The sequence below is a fragment of the Martes martes genome (genome assembly GCF_963455335.1).
Source record: "Martes martes genome assembly, contig: scaffold_142, whole genome shotgun sequence".
Lineage (NCBI taxonomy): Eukaryota > Metazoa > Chordata > Mammalia > Carnivora > Mustelidae > Martes > Martes martes.
The window spans coordinates 23990-48054 of record NW_027666697.1 but is presented as its reverse complement, the minus strand read 5'-3'; the positions used below and the strand labels follow the sequence as shown (position 1 = coordinate 48054).

The following is a 24065-nucleotide window of genomic DNA, read 5'->3' as shown; positions in this document are numbered from 1 at the left end:
GGCCATACAATAGCTAATCATCTTGAAGATCCAAAGGCTTACCCACAATCCTTCGGAGGCAGTGAGGTCGTTTGTGTTCTGGCACTCTGATAATGAAGAAGTAGAAGGGCAAGCCCGAGAGGGCAATGCCAATGCCGATAAGGGAGTTGATGGTATCGCTATAAAGTGGCACGGCCACCAGGAAGATGGTGCAGAGGCAGAAGACAATGGGGAAGAAAAGGCTGAGCTGGAGGGCACAGAGAAAACAGGTGGAGGTTAGGCAGCTATAGTAACGGTTTCTTCTGTGAAGATGAGAGCACTGAGCCTTTCCAACCCCTTCACCTCCACACCCAACCACCACCAAGTCCCAGGCAAAGGTAGGATAGAGGTGGATTACCTTGAGGGGACGAGGCCGATCAGGCTCCTTCCAGCGCAGGTAAAGCTGACCCACAATGGAGAGCCCCACAAAGAACCAGTAACTGAAGCTATAGTAGTTAATGAGCTGGAAGATGTCCTCCACACACAGGTAGATCAGTGCCATGACACCCTGCAGACACAAGCCCAGGTCAACTCCTCACAGCCTTGGTCACTGAAGCCACACTCACCCGCATCTGTCCTCTTCTGTTCCCACAAGCTTCAGCACCCTAGTTACAGTATCTCCTTCCTTTTCTAGTAAGCCAGTGGCCTCTCAATTGGTTTTTTTTTTTGCCCATTCTTCAAACCTTTGCCAAGTTAACCTCTGTAAAGCACAGATCAGTACAATTCCTCACAAATCTTTTGCTGAAGAATCTCTCTCCATAATGGCTCCAACCTACATTTTCAGCTTTTATCTCCTACTACCCAACACCATACTGCTTTGCCCTAGGACTCTGATATGGTCTTTGGGTTTCTTTAATGCCCTTTTTTTAAAGTAATCTTTATGTCCAACATGGGGCTCCAACTCACGACCCTGAGACCAAGAGTTGGCATGCTCCACTGACTGAGCCAGCCAGGTGCCCCATCTACCTCCCCATATACTGTTTCATTAACCTAAAGCCCATCTCCACCTTTTGCAGCCTAACCTTAAAAATCCACTTTCAAATGTACTTAGGGGCGCCTGGGTGGCTCAGTCGTTAAGCATCTGCCTTTGGCTCAGGTCATGATCCCAGTGTCCTGGGATCAAGCCTCTCCCACTCCCCCTCTCACGGTGTCTGTCAAGTAAGTAAATAAGATCTTTAACAAAAAAATTATATGTGTATATATATATATGTATATATATTATCTAGAAGTACCTGAGTGGCTCAGTCACTTAAGCATCTAACTCTTAGTTTTAGCTCAAGTTGTGATCTCAGGGTCTTGAGTTCAAGCCCATGTCTGGTTCTGCCCTCCCTATGGAGTCTGCTTAAAAGACCCTCTCTCTGTCCCTCACCCCGGCACGCACTCTCTCAAATCTTAAAAAAAAAAAACAAAACACTTTGTCTAAGAAGTCTTTCCACCTTTACCTTCTACTCCCACAGAAGATCATTTTTCCCTTAAACACTATGTCATTTACTATCATGGCAGTCATTTCATTATAATTAGTGTACTTCATGCTTTATCCTAGACCGGAAGAGTTACCATTTTTCTTTTTCGAGAAGATAGTTTTTCTACTAAATTCTTTAGAAGTTTTGGGAAAGCTAGAACAGTTGCTTTGCTGGTTTTTGTTGGTTTTATGAATTATGTATGGTGGTGGGGGAGAGAGCAAGCCTTATGCAGACTCCATGCTGAGCGTGGGGACTCGACCTCACAACCCTGAAACCATGACCTGAGCTGAAATCATGTCAGACACTTAACCAGGTGCCCCCACTTCTTCTGTCAACATTTCCCCCCAGTCTGCCTTTCAGCCCCATCCTTGAGGTTACTTACATTGAAGAGCAGCGCAGGTACCGGCGTGAACCGCTCAACATGAATCATGCAGATGGCGTCAGGGAGGTGGCCTTCTCTTGAACCCACAAAGAAAAGCCTATTTTGGGTAAGATAAGAGAGGCTGAGAAACTTGTGGGACACTGGGTGGGGCTGGTTCACATGCCTCCTAGCACTCCTGCTGCCCTCCCCTCCTTCAAAAGAGTGTGAATAATAGGGACTGGGGTTCAGTTTTGAGATGAGTAAGAACTGGAGGCTGCTAATGGAAACAAGAACAAAGGGATTAATACGATTTGGGGAACATAGTGACTAAACTCTGGGTCCTATAAGTCCTACCCTCCCCTGCCATAGCTCTTCACAACACCCCACCCCCTGTAAAAGACACCACTCCTACCTAGAAGCGGCCACAATGGAGGCATTGAGGCCACCAAAGCAGGACAATGCAACTGCAAGCGGAATTGTCCAGTTGAAAATTCCAAAAATCTGGTCTGCAAAAGTCTAAGGGAAAGGAACAGAAGGGTCATTAGGATCTAAAAAGGATGAAAGCATGCCCCCAGAGGCCCCTAATCTAACCAACCCTCCTTCCACAGCTGGGGTGACAACCTTGTAAGCCTAGTTTCCCTACATCAAAGGGGGCTCAAACTCAACCCCAAGATCAAGAGTCGCACACTCAACTAACTGAGCCAGCTAGGTACCTCTAAGCATAGTCCTTTCAAGGACTACACCCTTTCCAGGACTTCCAGGACCTACAATATTCCAAAAAGCCCACAAACACACCCTCAGCCTTCTGCTAGTGAAAATCCTTTACCACAGCAACGGCATCACTGCCCAGGATGTCCTTCATATCTAGCACAGTGTAGTAAGCCACATTGGTCAAGATGTAGATGATGGTGACAATGGGCATGGAAATGCCAATGGACAGAGGCAGATTCCTACAGCCAAATAAAATAATGCAGACATTAGTCCCAGGGTCACATCCTTTAATCCTCAGACTCATACCAATCCAGGGATGGGTCCTCCTATTTGTTTCCCCAGTGCTTTTGCTTTTGAAGCTGTATACAATAGTGACTTCATTCTTGAGCTCAGAGCTTAAAGAGCATCAAGGGAAAAGAATATCACATTTAGAGAAAAGGCTAACCAAACAGCAGAAAAAGGGTTAGTAAAAAACAATGTCACTGTGTAATAGCACTGAAGACGATGGGGGTGGGGAGGTGGCTAGTGGGTTTTTTTTTTTTTTAAAACATCCCAAGCCTCTTGGTGTCAGAATTCCCTTTACAAGATTGCCAACATTGGGAAGTATGTCTTAAGGTTGAGAAATAAATATAAGAGGAAATTAGGGACACAAATTGTGAAATCCAGAGTAAGGTCCTCACTGACCAGAACAATGTGTGTATCTAATAATAAGCAACTTGGGAACTGGGTTCACACCATCCCCTTACTCAGTCTGAGAACCTTGGGGGCCATCCTAACCAGTGGCTAGGAGAAAGACACAAAGACAAGGTCCTCTAAAGCAATAAAGCTATGACTTTCATAAACATTCTTCACAGTGTAGGGGAGGGGGCATACTCAAGTCATTTAGCTTCTGTCCAGTAGGTGGAAGCACCACCACTGACCCAGGGCTTCAATCCTACTTCTCTCATCTGCTCCCTGGATTGCAACACTGGCTGTGCACCAAGAGGAGTTTATTGTTTTGAGTTTAAAATTTACAGAAACTCCACTCCACTCTTGGAACATCTTAGTTCCAAGAATCATTGAATTTGAGAGCCAGGAAGGGCTCTGGAGATCACATCATTCAACCCCCTCAATTTACAGATAAGGAAGCCGGCAGCCATGGCAGGGGACTCAAATCAGTGGAAAGACAGGCTCCAGACCCTTTGACTCCCTGTCCAGTGCTCTTGTCATTCTGCATAACTGCGGAATAATTTAGAATAACAAGGCTGAAATAATGCTGTTAAATGCTGACATCATACCACTATGTCAGTACAAATTTGAGAAACCAGGAAGGGCTCAAAAGGAAAACAGGGAAGTTTGGGGGCATCTGTGACCTAAAATTATGTGGGAATAAGGATAGGTGAATATTAAGGAAAACCCAGGAGAAAGCACACATGAACAGGTACAACCTGCTGTACTTAATGGAGGAATGAAGGGACAGATGTGAAAAGGCCTGCACTTACCCCTGACAAGTTATCTCTCCTGCCTTTAGGCCTCGCATCTATTCAAGTGGAGCTGGTAAAATCTGTCTCAGTGGCTATGGTGAGCTATCTCGGTAAATGATAGCTATCCTTACTGCCATGGAAAACTGATGGGGAGATACCTACCTCTCAGGATTCTTGATCTCTTCAGTGACATAGTTGAGCGTGTCCCAGCCCGAGTAAGAGAACAGAGCCGAGTACAGTGCCAGGGCAATATCACCCATTGCAAATGATGAACCCTCAAAAGAATTCTCAAAGTGAGTCGAGGCTCCTAGAATCCAGGGAACATGCAAAGGCAGAAGGATTAGTGGCCTACCCCCAGCTTCAAAGTGATCCAGAAAAGGAGAAGAACATGACACTCACAGCAAGTGAGTGGCTTAGAACCCCTTCCACAGCAAGGACACTGGTAAAACGGAACGGGAGACAGCATGGGGATCCTGACAGGAAAGACTGGGGCAGCTTTCTAGGGTAAGAAACCACTACAGAGCAGAAGGGCCATAGAACAGAAGTGATGTGGTTCTGTCCTGCCCTGTAAGCTGCCCCATTTTTACCCGCTTTCTAACACTACAAACAGCTGGTACAGGATGGAAGGACGACAGCGCTTATGCCCAGGGCAACAGACTAGCGGGGCAGACTAGTGTTCCTACCTGGAAATTGGAGAGGGGTGGGTACAAGGAGTTCATTTCTGCCCTTGCAGAACTTCTAAGGGTAGACCAAACATAGCCACAGCACTGGGCTGGACAGTCGGCTAAAGCCAACTCCCAGGGCATGACGATCAGCCCTTTTGCCAAGATCAGCCTCTGGGACCATGCAGAGAAGACAGGTTTGAAGTCAGCCTGTGTACAAATCCCCACTGACATACTAGGAGTTAGGGACTTGGGCAAGATACTTAATTCTGCAGCCTCAGTCTCCTCCTCTATAAAATGTAAATCATGGCACCTAGCAAATGAGAATGCACAAAAAGGCATTTGAAGAAGTAGGACTCAAAGAAAATGCACAAGAGTTCACTGCTATTCCGGCTTACCCTGGCCAAGTCTAACAATGCCCGCGATGATGACGGCGATCAGTGCCAACACTTTAGCGTAGGTGAAGATATCTTGTACCAGCGTTCCCCACTTGACATAGGCACAGTTAATAAAGGTTAAGAGACCTGAAAAAATAAGAATTCTGATCCGTGAATGACCCTACCACCCAGAGAGCCTTGGACCCCCAAGCATTACTTCCAGAAGCAGTCATCCTGGGTGGCTCAGTGGGTTAAGCCTCTGCCTCCGGCTCAGGTCATGATCTCGGGGTCCTGGGATCGAGTCTCACGTGGGGCTCTCTGCTCGGCAGGGAGCCTGCTTCCTCCTCTCTCTGCCTGCCTTTCTGCCTACTTGTGATCTCTGTCAAATAAATAAATAAAATCTTAAAAAAAAAACAGACCCTTTGGCCAAAGACCTGAGCTATTTGAAACCTCTGCCCAGCAGGTCCTCAGCATTAGCATTCAAAGGCCCCGCTGAGCATCTGTGTAGGCAGCACCACACATACCGTCAGCACTTAATCGGGAGGAAACAAAGTAACTGGATTTGCTTACATACAACAGCCTCCCAGCAGTGGGAGGTGACTGGCAGCCATACAGGATTAGTGATGTTTTCCGGCTATAGGCTTTGAAAAGTCACTGTCCTCCCAGCTTTGCACCCCTTTACCTCCTGATATAGGCTCCAGGACTCAGCAATCTGTGGTATTGTTAACCTTGGCAATTCCTGTTGTGACTTATCCACTGCTGGGCCAGCAGGTCAGGACGTGTGGCCAAGGATTAGAATGGGGGCCAGACTTCCTGCTCCGCCTGCCAGCTCAGCCACTTGTTTTTGTACTTGGAAAGATCCTTGGAGCCAAGGTTCCTATAGAGTGGGAATGGCATTTTTCCTGATGGACAATGAAAAAGAGTGAGCCACAAACATTCCTTAAGTCCTACCCTGGGGTAGAGGCAATACTTTTACCCCTATGAGCTCTGGGAAAATTCATGGATCACCCTTAGAGCCAGGGTGCTTAACCTAGGGCTTCCACAAGGCCTGAAATTCCTTGTAAATAGTTAAGTACATATGTCCAAAGAATATGCATTTTTCTAAGAAAAAGGTCCATAGCCTTTGTCAGAATCTCGGGGAAATCCATTTTCCCCAAAAAAAAGTTTCAATCCACTACTTCAGAAGAAATTCAAGAAGGGAAGCCTACATTTGCTGTGAGGCTGCCCCATAGTCCCAGGATGTGGCTGGGAAGAAAGTGAAAAGAAAGGATTCTGAGAGCCCGCTGAATATTCTGGATCCCACATCAGCGTCTGAAATGGGCAGGCCCCTGCAGCCCACCTCCACTGTGGAAGCCAATCACCTCACTGCCCCTGCCTTTCCAGCTCAGCCACAGGAGCTTGAGGAGGAAGGCTTGCCAGTCCTTACAAGACCTCCAAGGGCAAGGTCAGAATCAGCCTGCCTTCTTTCCCAGTAGAGGAAGGGAGGTCTGGTGCTGGGCTTGCATGCTTCACAGGAAGCCTCCTCCCTGTCTCTGTTCTGGCAGAGGCCAAGTCCTTCATTGTCCCTAATCCCCCTGTTTTCTTGTGTCCTGGCCTCGCCACACTGGCCCAGAAGCATCTTCATCCTGAGAAGCCGGAAAGACCAACCTCAGGGAACAGCTGGGTCATCTTCTGTCTTTCCCTCTCCCTCCTCTGCACCCCTCCTAGTCTCCTAGCTGCCCAAGCTCATTTTCCTCTTCCCTAGGAAGGGCATCCTAGTCCTATACAGACACTTGCCTTTCTACCTAATAAACAAGACAATAAACAACCAAACCTTATCACAGGGCTGAGCAAGACTACACCCATAATTCCTCAATGCTAAGTTAATAATTAAAGACAAGCACCATCTCCACTAGCACCCCACAAAGTGACAGAAGTGTCTGTTTCTCACCCTCCACAAATCTTTCAGACCTGTTAATCCTCCACAATCACGCACCCTTTAATCACCACTGGACTTCTGTTTCCAGCCATCCATCAGCCCTCCTGCACCTTCTCTCCATCGTGTAGCCCCTATGCCTCACCCTTGGGCTCTGCTGCTGCCTTACAAATAGGACCTGACCCAGGTTTTTCTTTCTTTCTTTCTTTCTTTCTTTCTTTCTTTCTTTCTTTCTAAGATTTTATTTATTTAATTGACAGAGAAAGCGAAAGAGGGAACACAAGCAGGGGGAGTGGGAGAGGGCTCGATTCCAAGACTCTGGGATCATGACCCCAGCTGAAGGCAGATGCTTAGCAGATGCTTAATAACTGAGCCACCCAGGTGCAGGTGCCCCCCAGCCCAGGTTTCTGATTAGAAACACCAGGGACAGGGACACCTGCGTGGCTTAGTCAGTTAAGCATTTGCCTTCCCTTAACCTTTGGCTTGGTCACGATCTCTGGATCTTGGGATCAGGCCCCGCCTTGGGCTCCTCGATCAGCAGGGAGCCTGCTTCTCCCTCTCCCTCTTCCCTTGCTTATGATTGCTCGCTTGCACTCTCTCTCTCTCTCTTTCTCTCTCTGAAATAAATAAAAAATCTTTTTAGGGGCACCTTGGTGGCTCAGTGGGTTAAAACCTCTGCCTTCGGCTCAGGTCATGATCTCAGGGTCCTGGGATCGAGCCCTACATTGGGCTCTCTGCCCAGCAGGGAGCCTGTTTCCCGCTCTTTCTCTCTGCCTGCCTCTATGCCTACTTGTGATCTCTGTCTGTCAAATAAATAAATAAAATCTTTAAAAAAAATCTTTTTAAAAATTTTAAAAAAAGACAGACCAGGGACAAAAAGCAGGGGGGGGGGGCACCTGGCTGGCTCAGTCAGTAGACCACGCAACTCTTGATCTCGGGGTCCTGAGTTCAAGGCCCACTGGGTACAGAGCTTACTGAAAAAAATAATAATAACAACACCAGGGGCACCTGATGCTGCACTATTCACAGGGAAGGGATCACCTCGTTGAGGTAGATGGTTAGCCCTCAGGGACCCAAAGTCACAACACCAAGCCAGGACAGGCCGAGTTCTGGCTCAGTCTACAGCCATGTGCCACAGGGAGCTGCTCTCAGCTTTGCCAAGGCCTGTGGGCAGCGCCAAACAGACAACTCATCACCCTTTACTACAACAAATTCTGAAATGAAAATAATGGACTGTTGCCATTTTCATCCCTACCGCTTCTCTACATAAATTCTGTATCCATCCATTTCGTACCCCTCCTTTGACCTGCCGGTTTTTCACCCTCCCCAGTACCTGAGCCTTATTTCTCAGCCACTGACCCATCTTCCTGCCTGACCTCTCCTCTGGAAAGAAACCAGGAGCAGAGGAACCGCTTGAAGAGAGCTGGCTCTCACCTTCTCCAGCACCCAGCTTCCTCTGGGGCCTCTTGGCTATGGCGGCAGGGAATGGGTATGCCAGGCAGCACCGCTGACTGGGCTCTTTGCCTCACCCACAGCTGACACAGCTCACAGAGACCCCAAAGCCCAGCCTAGTGTACTGTTCCTAGAGTGAGGCCCAACCTCCTGTTTCAGAGGCAGGGAAAGGAGGGGACCATAGGGTTAGAGTAACACGGAGGCGACTGCAAGTCAGCTTCAAGGACAGAAATGCCCTACCCTCCTACCTCTAGGTGTAATTCCATCTCCACCCAACATTGGGCCAAGTCCACAAGAAGATGGCCTGAAATCACCTTGGACCCTTGACTCACGTGCAGTTCCATTCCTGCTTTGACCTGCTTTGGAGGAAGATGCTTTGAAGGAGCCACTCCCACAATCCTCTAAAGAGATACTCTGGGTCCCTGGGTGGCTGTTGGTTAAGCATCTGCCTTCCGCTCAGTCATGATCCTGGAGTCCCAGGACTGAGTTCCAGGATCAAGTAAGTACAGGTTGGGTTCCCCACTGAGCAGAGAGTCTGCTTCTCCCTCTGGCCCTCCGCCCTCTCATACTCTCAAGCATACACTCTCTTTCTCTCTTTTAAATAAATAAATCTTTATTTTAAAAAAGAGAGATGCTCAGGGCCCCTGGGTGGCTCAGTCACTTGGACCCACCTTGGGCTCAGGTCTTGATCCCAGGATCCTGGGATCTGGCACCAGGCTCCCTGCTCAGTGGGGAGTCTGTTTCTTCCTCTCCTTTGGCCCCTCCCCCAGCTCATGCTCTCTCACTTGCTCTCCAAGTAAATAAATAAAATCTTTTTTTTTTTTTAGATTTTTTTTTTTTATTTGACAGACAGAGATCACAAGTAGGCAGAGAGACAGGCAGAGAGAGAGAGGAGGAAGCAGGCTCCCTGCTGAGCAGAGAGCCTGATGTGGGGCTCAATCCCAGGACCCTGGGATCATGACCTGAGCTGAAGGCAGAGGCTTTAACCCACTGAGCCACCCAGGCACCCCAAATAAATAAAATCTTTTAAAAAAGGGAGGGGGGCAGGGAGATGTTCCTAAATGGTCATGGGCTCTCCCGGAGGAGCAAGCAGGCTAGTCCTAGCTCTAAGGCCTAGCAACGGCTGCAGAACTCAAAAGCCAGGAAAGCACCCATATATGTTGATCCAGAACAGAACAAAGTGCGCAGGCCCACTCGGGATTGGATGCCCAGATCTGCTTTAGATGCCCACACTAAACAGTCCCTGAAAAAGAACACTAACCCCACAGTTCTCCCAACACTGTTAGTTTTGGGGCTGTTTTGTTTTTTTCCAACACTGTTAGTTTTATATACAGAGAACGGAACACATAAAACTTAGACCACTATTCAGCGTATTTTCTGCTTCAAATTCCCAGGGACTAAAAAACCTCAGAATTTTATTTATGAGACAACTCATTCCATTTTTAAAGAGATCAACAGCTCTTCCTTCCACGAAGCCAAAAACTTTTTCCTCACCACTTCTACCCAGTAGTCCTAGATCTCGCCTCTGGAACCACACAGAATTTGTCTAATTCTTCATCCACATAATGGCCTTTCTTATCATTAAAGATTAACATCCTATTCCCCTGGAGGCTTCCCCCTTTCAGACTAAAAACCCAGTTTCTTCAGCCTCCACTGTGCAAATGTGGCTTCCAGCCTGCTCACCACCGAGGTTCTCCCCTCCGCATTCACTTCACTTTGTCAGGATGTCCCTGAAACAGGAGACCCACAAAGAACACTTCAGACATTTCTGCAGACTAAGGGGTCTCAGTTTGAATTCATTGTCAACTACAATCCCACCTCAAACTGATGAGCATTTCCCTATCCCCCTTTTGGGGCCTATAATAGTAATATTTTTAAAAGATTTTATTTATTTTTTTAAAAAATTATTTATTTATTTGAGGGATGCCTGGGTGACTCAGGTCATGATCCCAGGGTCCTAGGATCAAGTTCCCCTGCATCGGGCTCTTGAGCAGGAAGCCTGCTTCTCCCTCCGCCTCTGACTCATGCATTCTCACTGTACTGTCTGACAAATAAATAAAATCTTTAAAAAAAAGTTTTATTTATTTGAGAGAGAGAGCATGAGCAGGATGAGTGGCAGAGGAAGAAGCAGACTGCCCACTGAGCAAGGAGCCCTATGTGGGCTTCAATCCCGGGACTCAGGGATCATGACCCAAGCTAAAGGCAGACATTTAACAAATTGAGCCACGCAGATGCCCCAAAAGTAATTTTCTTAATCCCAAATATGAGATTTTAACATTTATTCCTAGCAACTTTCCTCTGAAATTTTTAGATATCATTCCCAACTACTAAAAATGGATTTTCCCCCTTAATTTTATCAGGCACGCCAAAAGCCTTCAATTTTGTGAAATCTGCAAATTTGATTAGCACACTCTCTGGGTCTTCCCTGAAGTCATGGACAAAAATGTTGACTAGATAGGCAGAGCCCTGTAGTCATCACTATAGACCTTCCCCTATGCTGTCATTATTCTACAACATCGACCAAGAATCCACCAAACTACTCTTATCTAGTCCACCTCTTTCTACCTCTTCAACCAGAATATCATGAGAGGGGCACCTGGATAGTTCAGTCAGTTAAGCATCTGCCTTCTGCTTAGGTCATGATCCCAGGGTCCTGGGATAGAGACCCATGTCAGGCTCTCTGCTCAGCATGAGCCTGCTTCTCCTTCTCCCTGCTGTTCCCTCCCCCTCCGGGCCTTGTACTTTCTCTCTCTCTGTCAAATAAATAAATGTCTCTCTGTCAAATAAATAAATAAAATCTTTAAAAATAAGACAAAATAAAAAATAAATTTAAAAAAAGAATATGAGGGGCGCCTGGGTGGCTCAGTGGGTTAAGGCCTCTGCCTTCAGCTCAGATCATGATCCCAGGGTCCTGGGATCGAGCCCCGAGTCAGGCTCTCTGCTCAGCAGGGAGCCTGCTTCCTCCCTTCTCTCTCTGCCTGCCTCTCTGCCTACTTGCGATCTGTCTGTCAAATAAATAAATAAAATCTTTTAAAAAAAATAAAAATAATCATAATAAAAAAAAAGAATATGAGAATTTGCCAAGAACTTTTCTGAACTCCGTATACGTCTCTGCTCTTGCATTCTAATGACATATCCAATGATCCAAATGAAATAGCACATATTTACACTAGAATGTTCATCGCTATTTAGAAATAACCAGAGCTCCATAGAGCATTAGATTTTTTTCTTTTTTTAAATATAATCTCTACACCCAACATGGGGCTCAAACTCAGGACCCTGAGAGCAAGAGTCACATGTCCTACCAGCTGAGCCAGTCAAGAACCCGAGAGCATATGATTCTTCACCTCAGGGTCCTAAGTTCGAGCCCCATGTTGGGTGTAGAGTTTAGTTAAAATAATTGAGGGGCGCCTGGGTGTCTCAGTCGTTAAGCATCTGCTTCGGCTCAGGTCAGGATCCCGGAGTCCTGGCATTGGCCCGCATTGGGCTCCCTGCTCAGCAAGAGGACTATTTCTCCCTCTCCCACTCCCCCTGCTTCTGTTCCCTTTATCGCCGTGTCTCTCTCAGTCAAATAAATAAATAAAATCTCTAAAAAATAGGGGTGCCTGGGTGGCTCAGTGGGTTAAAGCCTCTGCTTTCGGCTCAGGTCATGATCCCAGGGTCCTGGGATCGAGCCCCGCATCGGGCTCTCTCCTCCACGAGGAGCCTGCTTCCCTTCTCTCTCTCTGTGTGTGCCTCTCTGCCTGCTTGTGATCTCTATCAAATAAATAAATAAAATATTTAAAAAAAATAGTAATAATAATTGCAAAAATAATCATTAGAAACAACCCAAATGCCAATCAACAGTAGAGTGGTTAAATACAGTGGAATACTAAATAATGAAGTATTTACAACTACAAAAATATGAACTTCACAAACATATTAAGTGAAGAAGTCAGGCACACAAAAAAATGTATATCCTGTATATCCACTTACTTAAGAATGGCCAAAACAAATCTATGCTACTAAGAAGGATAGCATTTTCCCTTTGTGTGTGCACGGGGGACAAGAGGGAATGACTGGGAGAACACAAGAGGGGCTCAGGGGGCTGGCTTTTTGATGTGGATGATGGTCACAGGTGTGTGAATTTGTGAAAATGCATCAATCTATACACTTAGGACACCGGCACTGTTCCTTTTACATTATACTTGAATAAAAAATTAAAATTAAGCCAAGATGAGGCCAAAATTGAACCAAAACTGAGGTTAGCTTAGCATGGTTTATTTCTAGTGAATTCATAAGGTGACTAGAGATCTTCCTTTCTTTTCCTCATACACTGCTAACCAGGTTTAACAGATGAGCCTAGAATTTAGACTGGAATCAACTTCAAATTATTCAGTGCAGAATGCTGAGAATCGGGGAGCTTGCTGCTCTGCCTACTTGTGATCTCTCTCTCTGTCAAATAAATAAATAAAATCTTTAATAAAAAAAAAAAAAGAATGCTCAGAATCCACCTCTTCCTCAGAAAGCTGGATCATCATTTTTGTGGGCACAATAATGGCCCTGGAAGGCAGAAGGGTTGGTGTCACCGTGATGCAATGTGAGAAAGACCTGACTAGCCACTGCTAGCTTTGAAGATGAAAGGGGACCAAGAACCAAGAATATGGGCCTCCTCTAGAAGCTAGAAAAGGCAAGAAAATGGATTCTTCCCTAGAGGACCCAGAAAGTAGCATGACACTGCTGATAACGTTGATTTTAGCCCAATGAGACCCATTTCAGACTTCTACAGATAAGATAATAAACTTATGTGGGTTTTTTTTAAACTTTTTTTTTAAGATTTTATTTATTTATTTGACAGAGAGAGAGAGAGAGAGATTACAAGCAGGCAGAGCAGCAGGCAGAGAGAGAGAAGCAGGCTCCCTGCTGAGCAGAGAGCCCGATGTGGGGCTTGATCTCAGGACCCTGAGATCATGACCTGAGCTGAAGGCAGAGGCTTAATCCACTGAGCCACCCAGGTGCCCCAACTTATGTGTTTTTTAGATTTATTTATTTCAGAGAGAAAGTAAGTACATGCACAAATGGGAATTCGGGGAGGGGCAGAGGGAGAGAATCTTCAAGCAAACTCCCCACTGAGCATGGAGCCTGATGCAGGACTTCATCTCAAGACCCGTGAGATCCGGGGTGCCTGGGTGGCTCAGTGGGTTAAGCCTCTGCCTTCCGCTCAGGTCATGATCTCAGGGTCCTGGGATCGAGCCCCGAATTGCGCTCTCTGCTCAGCGGGGAGCCTGCTTCCCCCTCTCTCTCTGCCTGCCTCTCTGCCTACTTGTGATCTCTCTCTCTAATAAATAAATAAAACCTTAAAAAACAAAAAAAAGACCCATGAGCTCCTGACCTGAGCGAAAACCACTTAACTGACTGAGCCACCCAGGTGCCCCTAAATTTGTGTTGCTTTAAGTCACCGAATTGGTCAGAATTTGCTACAGCAGCAACAGGAAAATTAGTTAATACCTCACTCAACAGCTTTCTTTTCACACCCTTCCTGTTCTTCAAGATCGGGGAGATGCCTCATGGAGAACGCCTGAGCTGGTTATAAATTCTTTCCATTTGTCTGCAAGTGGATAGTTAGGAACACTTAAAGCAATGCCATGCTTTATTACCATCTCCTCAGTTCTCCTAGTCTTGGTTTTTTTGTTGGCCTGGATCTGTTTTTTACTGACTCTTTACTAGGTTGGCAATCTTTCTGCTATGTAACGATAGGGAAAAAGGGACTACGGTCTTCTCTGTTCTTATTACAGAACTAACTGCCCTTGCTGTTCTCCCTCTGTTTGTTGCTTCTAGAGCTTTTTATCCTCCGCAGTCGGTTCTACAGATCTAGGCTGATGCTGGGCACCGACCTTCGGGTGTTCTTCCCACAGTGCTGGGTCACTCCTGCATTTAGTCCTCATTATACGGCATCTCACCATCTCTTACGGATCTTGTTTCTAAAAATCTAAGTTTATCAAAAAGCTTCAGTCACTGGTTTGTTCACATAGTCCCTAGTTACGAAATTATAAATTGTTTTCCCTGAACTTTTCTGGAATCTCTGCCCAAATTTAGAGTGTATTTCTGAGGAAGTACATGATTTCTTCTTCTGGGAGGTACAAACTCTGTAGGCAGAGTCACTTTCACACAAGGATCCCACATCCCCCCTGGTTATGTTAAATTAATAATACTAAAACAATAGCAACATCTTTATCCTTCAGCGATTCATACTGAAGCCTTTACAGGTTAAATTGTATAATGTCTTGGATTTGCTTTAAATAATCTAGTGGGATAAGGGGGGGGTGGCTGGAGTATAGATAAAACAAGGGTGATTAATCATTCATGCTGGTGCTTGAACCCTGGGAGTTCATCACATTATTCACTCTATGTTTGTATGTTCGAACTGTTTTATAATAAACTTTTTTTTTTTCATTATAGAGGTACTGCTTCTAATGGAATGAAAAAGATTTTAGCAAAAAAAAGCTCAAGGAGTTGAGACTTCCATCATTGCCTTATTTTTCCTTTTGTGCAAATTTTGTCGTGATTTTTAGGAAAGCAAACTATTTCTCCTCCCTCTGATCCGATGGTGTGCAGTTTGTACCTACAATCACATCATTCCTACTTCTTTTTGCTTTTATCCTCTTGTTCTCTCCACCATGCTTCTTCCCTTAGGATGGGGATTTACTTCCATGCACTACTAGCTATAGGAGACCTTCAGGAAAATTCCCCAAGTGGAACCTGAGAGTCTCTGACAGCACCACGTAATAATTCTCCCCCAGGTAAGCGGACAGATTAACAGAGGCTAGTGTCTTTGTTCCCTAAGAAATGGGCCATATATCTGTGAGGCCTGGGGTGAGAGAAGAAAGACTTCTACTTAGCTGTAAGAAGAAATCCATCTGCAGGCAGAGAGCCCGAGGCAGAACAGGGTGGGACTGTTCACTGCATTTGTCAGAATGAGAAAACGGGGAAGTAAAATCCTTTGACAGGTCTCTGTATCTTGGAGTACTGAAATTTCCCTCTCACTGCAATCCAAAGAATCAAATCTCGACCTTGCCCAGAGGGAGTAAGCATCATCTCATTCTACAGCAGATCCTGATACAGGCAAAGCTCTGACACACCACATCAGTCTCAGCTTTTCTAGGAAACCTGCCATTTCTCAACAAGGTATATATGCTCTCCTGGTCATATTCTCATCAAATAGGAATTTCTTTCCTCCTTGCAAATAAAAGTAAAAAGCAAATGTTTATTGGCCTTATTTAAAGTTCATAGAACAGGAGTCCAAAAGCAGCATTCTCAATCTTCTACCCTGTTTTTCCAAACGCATTACTCAACAACTTTTCTACCTTTATTCTTCCCTATAATTCCTCACAGCCTCCAGAATACCCAGATTTATACTTTCATCTGTGCATTTTTCTCCTTTCCTCTAAAATTTCAGGTGAAACCCATATTAAACATCTCTCTCCCAGTCTCTATGAAATCTGCTCTATCCCTTCCCAGAGTTTAGCCTTCTGCTATCTTAGCATTCACAGTCGGGGACTCTGTTCTAGGTTCTCTTTTTGCTTTCATATACACAGCCTTCAATGGACAGACATGAAAATGCTACCTTCCACTCCGTTCTCTATCTTGAACTTCAAAGTTACCAGAGACATACCTCAGGTATCTTCTGACTGGTGACATCATTCAACCCAAAGGACAGCAAAAGGATAGCCATCGGTGGGCTTAACTGACTTGAGCAAGCTTTGTGGTATGTTGCTCCAGGGAAAACCGCATGTCTCTGCATTAGGCTGGTCTACATATAGTCAGAATCACAGCCTTTGGGGAGCCGCTGAGCCTCTTAACTGGTTTGCTCAGGCCTGCTATACCCAGATGTCTCCAGAACATTCTATCGCTGTCATTTCCTCGGAACAACCACATGTAAGTTCTCTGAAAAAGCTTCGGGTCTGTTGCCTAACCCTACAAATTTCAAGTCTTTCCTCCCTTTCTCTGCTGTCTGTCTGTCTGTGCTGTCTCATGCTGGGTTAGGATACTCTCTACACCTTAAAAATCGTCTTTCTTGGGGTGCCTGCGTGGCTCCGTCGTTAGGCACCTACCTTCCGCTCAGGTCCTAATTCCAGAGTCCTGGATCAGGACCCGCATCAGGTTCCCTGCTCACTGGGAGGCCTGCTTCTCCCTCTCCCATTCCCCCTGCTTGTGTTCCCTCTCTCACTATCTCTCTCTCTCTCTCTCTCTGTCAAATAAACTCTTAAACACACACACACACACACACACACATATTTTTCTTCCTGGATTCATTGATGCATTGTTTCTTCCACCCTTCCTAGGTGCTGTTATAGGTCTCAGACAGCAGATGGTCCTCAAATTCTTTTACCTTTCAGGCTACAGAACCATTCTGCTCACTCAGACATCATGGGTGAAAGATTGTGGCAAGAAGACAAGCCAAGCATAAACCCTGTGGGTCACCAGACCAGAGGCCTCCTTCTCTGCCTCCTGGAACTCAGCCAGCATGTCGGTCGCCATAGCTCTGCACCACTCTGAAGGAGCGAGCTGGCAGTCTGCACCAGGAGGCCCTCCTAGTAAGCCACACTATTTGCTCCCTTCTCAAGCTGGCTAGCTAGCCCTTGTCCATCAGCTCCTTCTTGGTTTGCTCAGCTAGGTACAGTTCGGGTCCTCAGAAACAGGACCCCAAGCCTGAGTGAATGTCAGAATCACCCGGGGAATATTACAGCTTCAGGGCTCCAACCCAGCAGTTCTAATGCAGGAGGCCTGAGATGGGGTTTCCTGGAAGAGTCTGATGACCTACCTGCTTTGGATGTGCTAGGTAAAGGCACTCACTAAGTGAAATCATCACCTACAGAACCACCTTGAGCAGAACAAGCCCAAGCCCTTCACTTAACGCAGTGCCCCTCTATCCAGGCTGCACAGTGGCATCACTTGACAAGCATTAACGAAGTCCAGGGCTCTGGCCTGCCCTGGACAATGAAGTCAGCAACTCTGGGGTAGAGCCCAGGCATGAGCACGTTCTTGAAGCTCCCCGCTCCCCACATAATTCTAAAGGACAGTGACAATTGAGAACCTTTTTTCCCAAGGCCCCCATCAGTTCTCAGCAGCAACTTTTCCCCAATTCTCATTCTCCAAGCCAATTCCCCTTTTTTTTTTTTTTAAGACTTATGTATTTGTCAGAGAGAGAGAGGGAGAGAGAGAGAGCATGAACACAGCGAACAGCAGAGGGAAAGAGAAAAGGAGGTTCCCTGCTGAGCAGAGAGCCCCGACACAGGACTCGATCCCAGGACCCCAGGATCATGACCCGAGCCAAAAGCAGACATGTAACCGACTGAGACACCCAGGCATCCCCAATTCCCATTCTTCTAATCAGCGGTTTGGATTTATTTGGTTGGGGAAACAGGTGGGAGAGGAAGGGGCCATTAGCATTTTTCTAAATTCTGAGGTGATTCCAATGTACAGCCAGGGTGGGGACCCAATGTCCCTAGCTCCTTCCCCAGTCCCCTTTAGGTTATCCCCTCAGTCTCTTCTGAGACAGAGAGAAAGAAAACAGAAAAAGGAGGAGACCAAGGGTGAACCCCTGAAGTGCCTTGGGAATCAGACCAACACAGAGTTCTACCCTCTCGCCGCTGCTGAGATTGTGCCAAAGTTTACAGCGACCCCGTAACAAAGAACCCTAGGCTCTGACCCTGGCCTGTTGCTATTGCTGTGAATATGGGACATGAAATGTAAGCTTCCTCACCTCCAACCTAAAGTGGCTCTTGAGAAAACTCCTCTGGGAAAGTAATCAGCTTCCAAGGAGAAAGTTCAAAGGGCAAAAATCAGTTGGGGGCCCAGCACCTGGCTGTTCCACTTCATTAGCCCCAAGTACATGAAGTCAGTCATCTGGTATCAGAAGGAGCTGCACGGGGACCCACGGCCAAAACTCTCAGACAAACACGCCGAGATCCGAAGTCCTCTATAGCCCACAGGCGGCTCTGGGAGACTCAGGAGGAGCCATCTGCCCTTCCCTGTGCCCTGCTCCCACAGTCGCTCCAGCCGCCAGCCAAAAGGCCCCCGAGAGCCCAAAGCACACAATGCCCTTCTCGGCCAAGCTGCAGCTGGAGGCCTATTTCCTGTTCATCCATTCAGCAGCCATTTGTCGAAGGACCTGCTCCATGCAAGCCACTAGGGTCAAGCCTCAGGGACGTGAAGATTCTGCATGATCCCTAAAGACCAGCGCTCTGTTCACAGGAGCCTGAACAGATGTTGCTGGCTGACGGGTACAGCGTGGACAGACCGCCTGTGCGAACCCAGGATGAAAAATGTCCCATTAGTGAAAGGGGAAGCTGGACACCCAGCCCCGCCTCCGCCAAGAGGAAAGTTCTGCCTCGCCGGCAAAGAGGAAGAAGGGTCTCAGCCCTCCTTTCTGATCTCTGTAAAACTAAAACAGCTCCTAGGTCATCCAAAGACAATGGAGAAAGTATCCGGAAATTAGTAAGACACCTGTGACTGTTAATTAATAAGATGCACGTGACTGCAGAATTTGCAGCAGGAGAGACCATTTGTGACTGACAATAAAGTGTTAGGTCTCTTACATTCTCACACGGATCATCTAACTTAATCGCACAGAGCAGGCCGACTGTCTTTATCTTATGATAGAGAAAACGGAGGCCACTCAGTCCCTGGCCGCCTCCACAGCCTGTATACATTCCAGAACACTATGTGCCTCCCCATTTGCATGCAAGAATGTGGGATGACATCTCCCTGGGGTGTTGGGCCTTCTGGCTGCAGAAACTGGACCAATCCACAAAGGGCCCCGAGATTCCAGAATAACTGGCTTCAGGAGGGTCCATCCGCATACCCCTCTGGTTAGGAAAAGTAATTTTTTTTTTTAAAGATTTTATTTATTTGAGATAGAACAAAGAGGGAGATCAGCAGGCAGAGGGAGAGGGAGCAGCAGACTCCCTGAAAAGCAGGGAGCCCAAAGTGGGGCTGGATCCCAGGACCCTGGGATCAAGACCTGAGCTGAAGGCAGACGCTTAACCAACTGAGCCACCCAGGCGCCCCAACAGTAACCAGGACAGCCAGGTTCCTTCAGAACTCCCAATCCATTCATTCATTCATGCAGCCAGCCAGCACGTACTGAGCATCGGCTGTGCTCCACGCCCTGTACAGACCCAGTCCCCAGCCTTCACAGAAAAGTGAATATAAGGGTAAGAACTGGGTGCTCTCAAAGTCAGTGTGTGGCACCATATCCAGTCTGGGGCAGTGAAGCAGGCGCAGGTGGGTACCAGGACCACTGTGTTACCTGGACTGAGCACACAGAGACAGGTGCTAGGGCTGGGGGAGGACAGAGGAGAGGACAAATTCCTGGCAGAGAGGACAGCACGTGATTCCCCTGACAATGAAGTCAGCAATGAGTGAAGTCAGCCACGCGTAGAAAAAAACTTACTTAAGCAATAATCAGTAAATGACTTCAAGGTCTAGTAGCAACACTAGCCTATCTAGGGCTGGAGTTCATCAGCTGTTGAAAAGGAAGACTATACCTAGAAAAGGACAGTGAGCCACCATGACAGGAGCAGAAACTCCATCTGCTTGAAACGGCCACCGTTTGAATAGAAAAGGAGGCAAGTATGGCAAAAACGTGAATCACGCCTCTATGAGATAGAGACCCAGTTCTACAGATGAGGAACCTGAGACTAATAAATCTGGCCTGATGCCACCCTCTTCACCACCACACACTGCTGCCTCCTGAAGGGACGAGGGGAACCTCTGCACTGGTCAAGGGAGAGAAATGCTGACTCAGGGCACCCAAGCATTCCAACCACGGGCAAGACCTTCTTGTTAAGGATATATCATCCAACTTTTCCAGAAATATACCCCCAAACCCACCTAAGGCAGACTTAATTCTTTCCCATAAATTCCTCCCTCAACCTTGATCCCTCCCACTAACAACCACCCTTCCTGTCCTCAGATTCAGCCTTCTGGATGGTACCTCTAGATTCTCCCCCCTTCTCTTGACTAACAGCCACTCCACCACTCCAACTAAAGAAGGTTCTCCTTGACCTCCTGCTTGCCAATTCCAAATGACATTCCATGCCTTATCTTAACAGTTCCTCCACAAAGGCTACTTTTGAGCATAAACACACCACCCCTGGACACGATGCCCCAGCTCTGGGCTCTCACATCCCCACACTAGCCATTCCGCCATAGAATGCTTTATGTAACGGTTTCATCCAGCAACTGGGAGCCACATGAGAGCAGACCGGGGAACCGTCATCCTCGGATCCCAAGGGCCTAGCTCAGAGGTAGGCACATAGCAGACACTCAGATTTCACTGGATAAATAAACAATCTCTCTGAAATCTGACTCTACTACCCTCTCTGCCCTGAAATTTCCCTCCCCAGAGTCACAGTGACCTGTTGATAAATCCAAGCCAATGCCCTCCATACCTAGGTTGGCCTCTTAGACTGCACACTGCTGGCCACCAGCTCCTCCTCAAATTTCTCTCTTCTACTCACCGTGTCCCATTTCCCCCTTATGTCTCTAGATGCTTCTTCTCCTTTTTGCAGAGTACTTCTCCCTCAATCTTGGCATTCCTGAGAATGCTATCCTAAGCTCTTTCCTTCTCTCTTGCTACAACCTGTCCCAAGATCATCTCATCTGCTGACTTCAATGACCATCTCTACACTGATGATTCCCAAAAGTGTATCACCAGCCCACCTATTGGGATTTCAGATATATATGAATATCCAACCACCTACTGGACATCAGAAGGAGCAAACTCAACCTATCCCAAACGGATTCTATCAATTTCTCTCAACCTACTTCTCCTCCAATCTCACTCCCTGTAACTGGCAGCTCCATCCATCCGGTTGCCTGAGCCAGAAACCTGGCCATCTTATCCTCCTCAGCTTCTACCCATATCTAATTAGTAGCCAAGTCTTAAATCGGTCTCCTCTTCTCTCATCCCATGACTCTAATCCAAGCCACCATCACTGGGATCATGGTAACAGCTTCCGAACTGGTCTCCCTGCTTTCAGTTTTGCAAACTGAAGTTGGAATAACCTTTTTTTAAAATATTTTATTTGTTTATTTGACAGAGAGCACAAGCAGGGGGGAGGCAGAAGGAGAAGGAGAAGCAAGCTCCCCGCAGAGCAGGGGGAGCCCAATATGGGGCTCGATCCCAGGACCCTGAGATCATGACCCAAGCCAAAGGCAGTCGCTCAACCAACTGAGCCACCCAGGCTCTCTGGAATAACCTTTCTAGAAACCACAAATTTAGGATGCATGGGAGGCTCAGTCAGTGAAGCATCTGCCATCGGCTCAGTTCATGATCCCAGGGTCCTGGGATGGAGTCCCACACTGGGCTCCTTGCTCAGCAGGGAGTCTGCTTCTCCCTCTGCCTGCTGCTCCCCCTGCTTGTGCTTTTTCTCTCGCTTACCCACAAATAAAATATTAAAAAACAAAAACAGAAAATAATTAAAAAATAAAAATCACAAATTCTAAGATCTAAATCACAAATGACACAAGTCACTCTTCTGTTTTACAACCTAAAGAGGTTTTTCATTGCCTTAGAAGAAAGCCCACCAAACTCCTTAATACGGTCTGTGCAACAGATTGTATCCTCCAAAGATGTCTCAACAAGATCTCCCAACCCATACACTTTTCATACAATGTGACTTTAACGCTCTGACCATCCAGAGATAGGGTCTGTACCTCTTGTCTCAGGAATGGGTGGTCTTCTGTGAATGTTTCTACCTCGGGGTACAGCAGGAGGCACGCCCCGTGATTTCAGAGACTAGGTCATAAAAGGCAGTGTAGCTTCTCCTTCCGTTGCTGACCTACTCATTCTTGAAGTCTTCGGCTGCCAAGTAAAGAGTTTGATTGCTCTGGGGCTACCATTATGTGAGGAAACTCAACACAGTCCATAGGGAGAGACTCCATGGAAAGACATATCCAGCACAACTTGAAGAGAAAAAAATGCCCAGCTAGTCCCCATCTTTTCAGTGCCTCCTTGCTCTAGCTCCTGCCATCATCTGACTACAGCCACATAAGACCCCGAGCCAGCAGCACTGCCCCACTTAGCCCTTCCAAATTCCTGAGCTACAGAAGCCATAAAAGAATAAAATGGCTGTGGGGCACCTGGCTAGCTCAGATGGTAGAACACGCAACTCTGAATAAATAAAATCTTTAAAAAATAAATAAAAATAGACAAACCATAAAAGACTCAATCTCAAAAAACAGACTGAGGGTTGCTGGGAGGAGGGGGGACGGGAGAGGGTGGTGGGGATATGGACATTGGGGAGGGTATGTGCTATGATGAGTGCTGTGAAATGTGTAAACCTGGCGATTCACAGACCTGTACCCCTGGGGATAAAAATACATTATATGTTTATTAAAATAAATAAATTAATTTATAAATAAATAAATAAATAAATAAAAATAAAAATGAATGAATGAATGAATGAAATGGCTGTTAGTCTATGCCACTAAGTTTTAAGTGGTTTGTTATATAACAATAACACCTAGAACAGTTTATAAAGCCCTGAACAACCTGTCCTACCATTTCCACCTACCTCTCTGCAAGTCAGCTCTCAACATTTCCTACCTTAAACTCAATATAGAAGCCCACACTAAACTCCTTTATTGAAAGGAGTCTCAAAACTGTTCTTCTTGGGCACCTGGGTGGCTCAGTGGGTTAAGCCTCTGCCTTCAGCTCGGGTCGTGGTCCCGGGGTCCTGGGATTGAGCCCCACATCGGGTTCCCTGCGCCGCGGGAAGCCTGCTTCTCCCTCTCCCTCTCTCCTTGCTTGTGCTCCCTCTCTCACTGTGTCTCTGTCAAATAAATAAATAAATTTTTTTTTTTTTTAATGTTCTTCTTGGGGTGCCTGGGTGGCTCAGAGGGTTAAGCCTCTGCCTTCGGCTCAGGTCACGATCTCAGGGTCCTGGGATGGAGTACAGCATCAGGATCTCTGCTCAGCAGGGAGCCTGCTTCCCCCTCTCTCTTTGCCTCTCTGCCTACTTGTGATCTGTCAAATAAATAAATAACATCTTTTTAAAAAAAAATGTTGTTCTTGTCTTCAAATTTTCATACATTCTGTTCTTCCTGCCTGAGATGCTCCTCTACCCTATCTACTCTTGGTTAATTCATCATTCAGGTAGGTGTCAGCTTAAACTTCCTTATGAAGAGTTTCTAAACTCCAAGGCTAGCATAGGTCTCCTCCTGTGGCCCCCTGTGCCTAAGGAATCAAAACACTCATCATAATCCACTGTAATCTTGCATTGAGCTGCCCATCCTGCCCCACCCACAGCGTGCTCATGCACACACACACACACACACACACACACGCACACACCTAGAGCTCCATAAAGACAAAGGGTAGTGCTGGGAAAAGGAACATCCAACAGTCAGGAAGCATGTGCCAATGTCTGGCCCCATCTCTTTCCTGAGCTCCGAATGGGCAAATCCACCTACTATCCTACAAATAAATTTCAAATTCAACATGATTCCATCTTCCCCACCCCCGTAAACGGTGCCACCACCTACCAATCGCCCAAATCAGAAACCCCAGCTCATTCAAGCAATCTTTATCAAGCTCCTCTCTTTGTTTCTTTGCTGGGGATATAGGGACTCCTGAGACAGGCTCGGCCCCTGTAGC

The 24065-nt window shown here is 46.7% G+C and overlaps 1 protein-coding gene across 3 annotated transcripts in view; it reads right to left on the bottom strand.

Annotated features, from left to right (window-relative positions):
• Positions 1 to 24065, bottom strand: part of SLC7A7 (solute carrier family 7 member 7) — a 35725-nt gene that overhangs the window by 677 nt on the left and 10983 nt on the right. For all 3 annotated transcript variants that reach the window (XM_080831370.1, XM_080831368.1, XM_080831369.1), the window contains 7 exons: positions 5077 to 5202; positions 4179 to 4323; positions 2669 to 2792; positions 2255 to 2358; positions 1864 to 1960; positions 377 to 526; positions 43 to 226 (listed from right to left, as the gene is read on the bottom strand). In XM_080831370.1, the coding sequence (XP_080687496.1) occupies positions 43 to 226; positions 377 to 526; positions 1864 to 1960; positions 2255 to 2358; positions 2669 to 2792; positions 4179 to 4323; positions 5077 to 5202 (930 nt within the window). The remainder of the gene's footprint in view (positions 1 to 42; positions 227 to 376; positions 527 to 1863; positions 1961 to 2254; positions 2359 to 2668; positions 2793 to 4178; positions 4324 to 5076; positions 5203 to 24065) is intronic.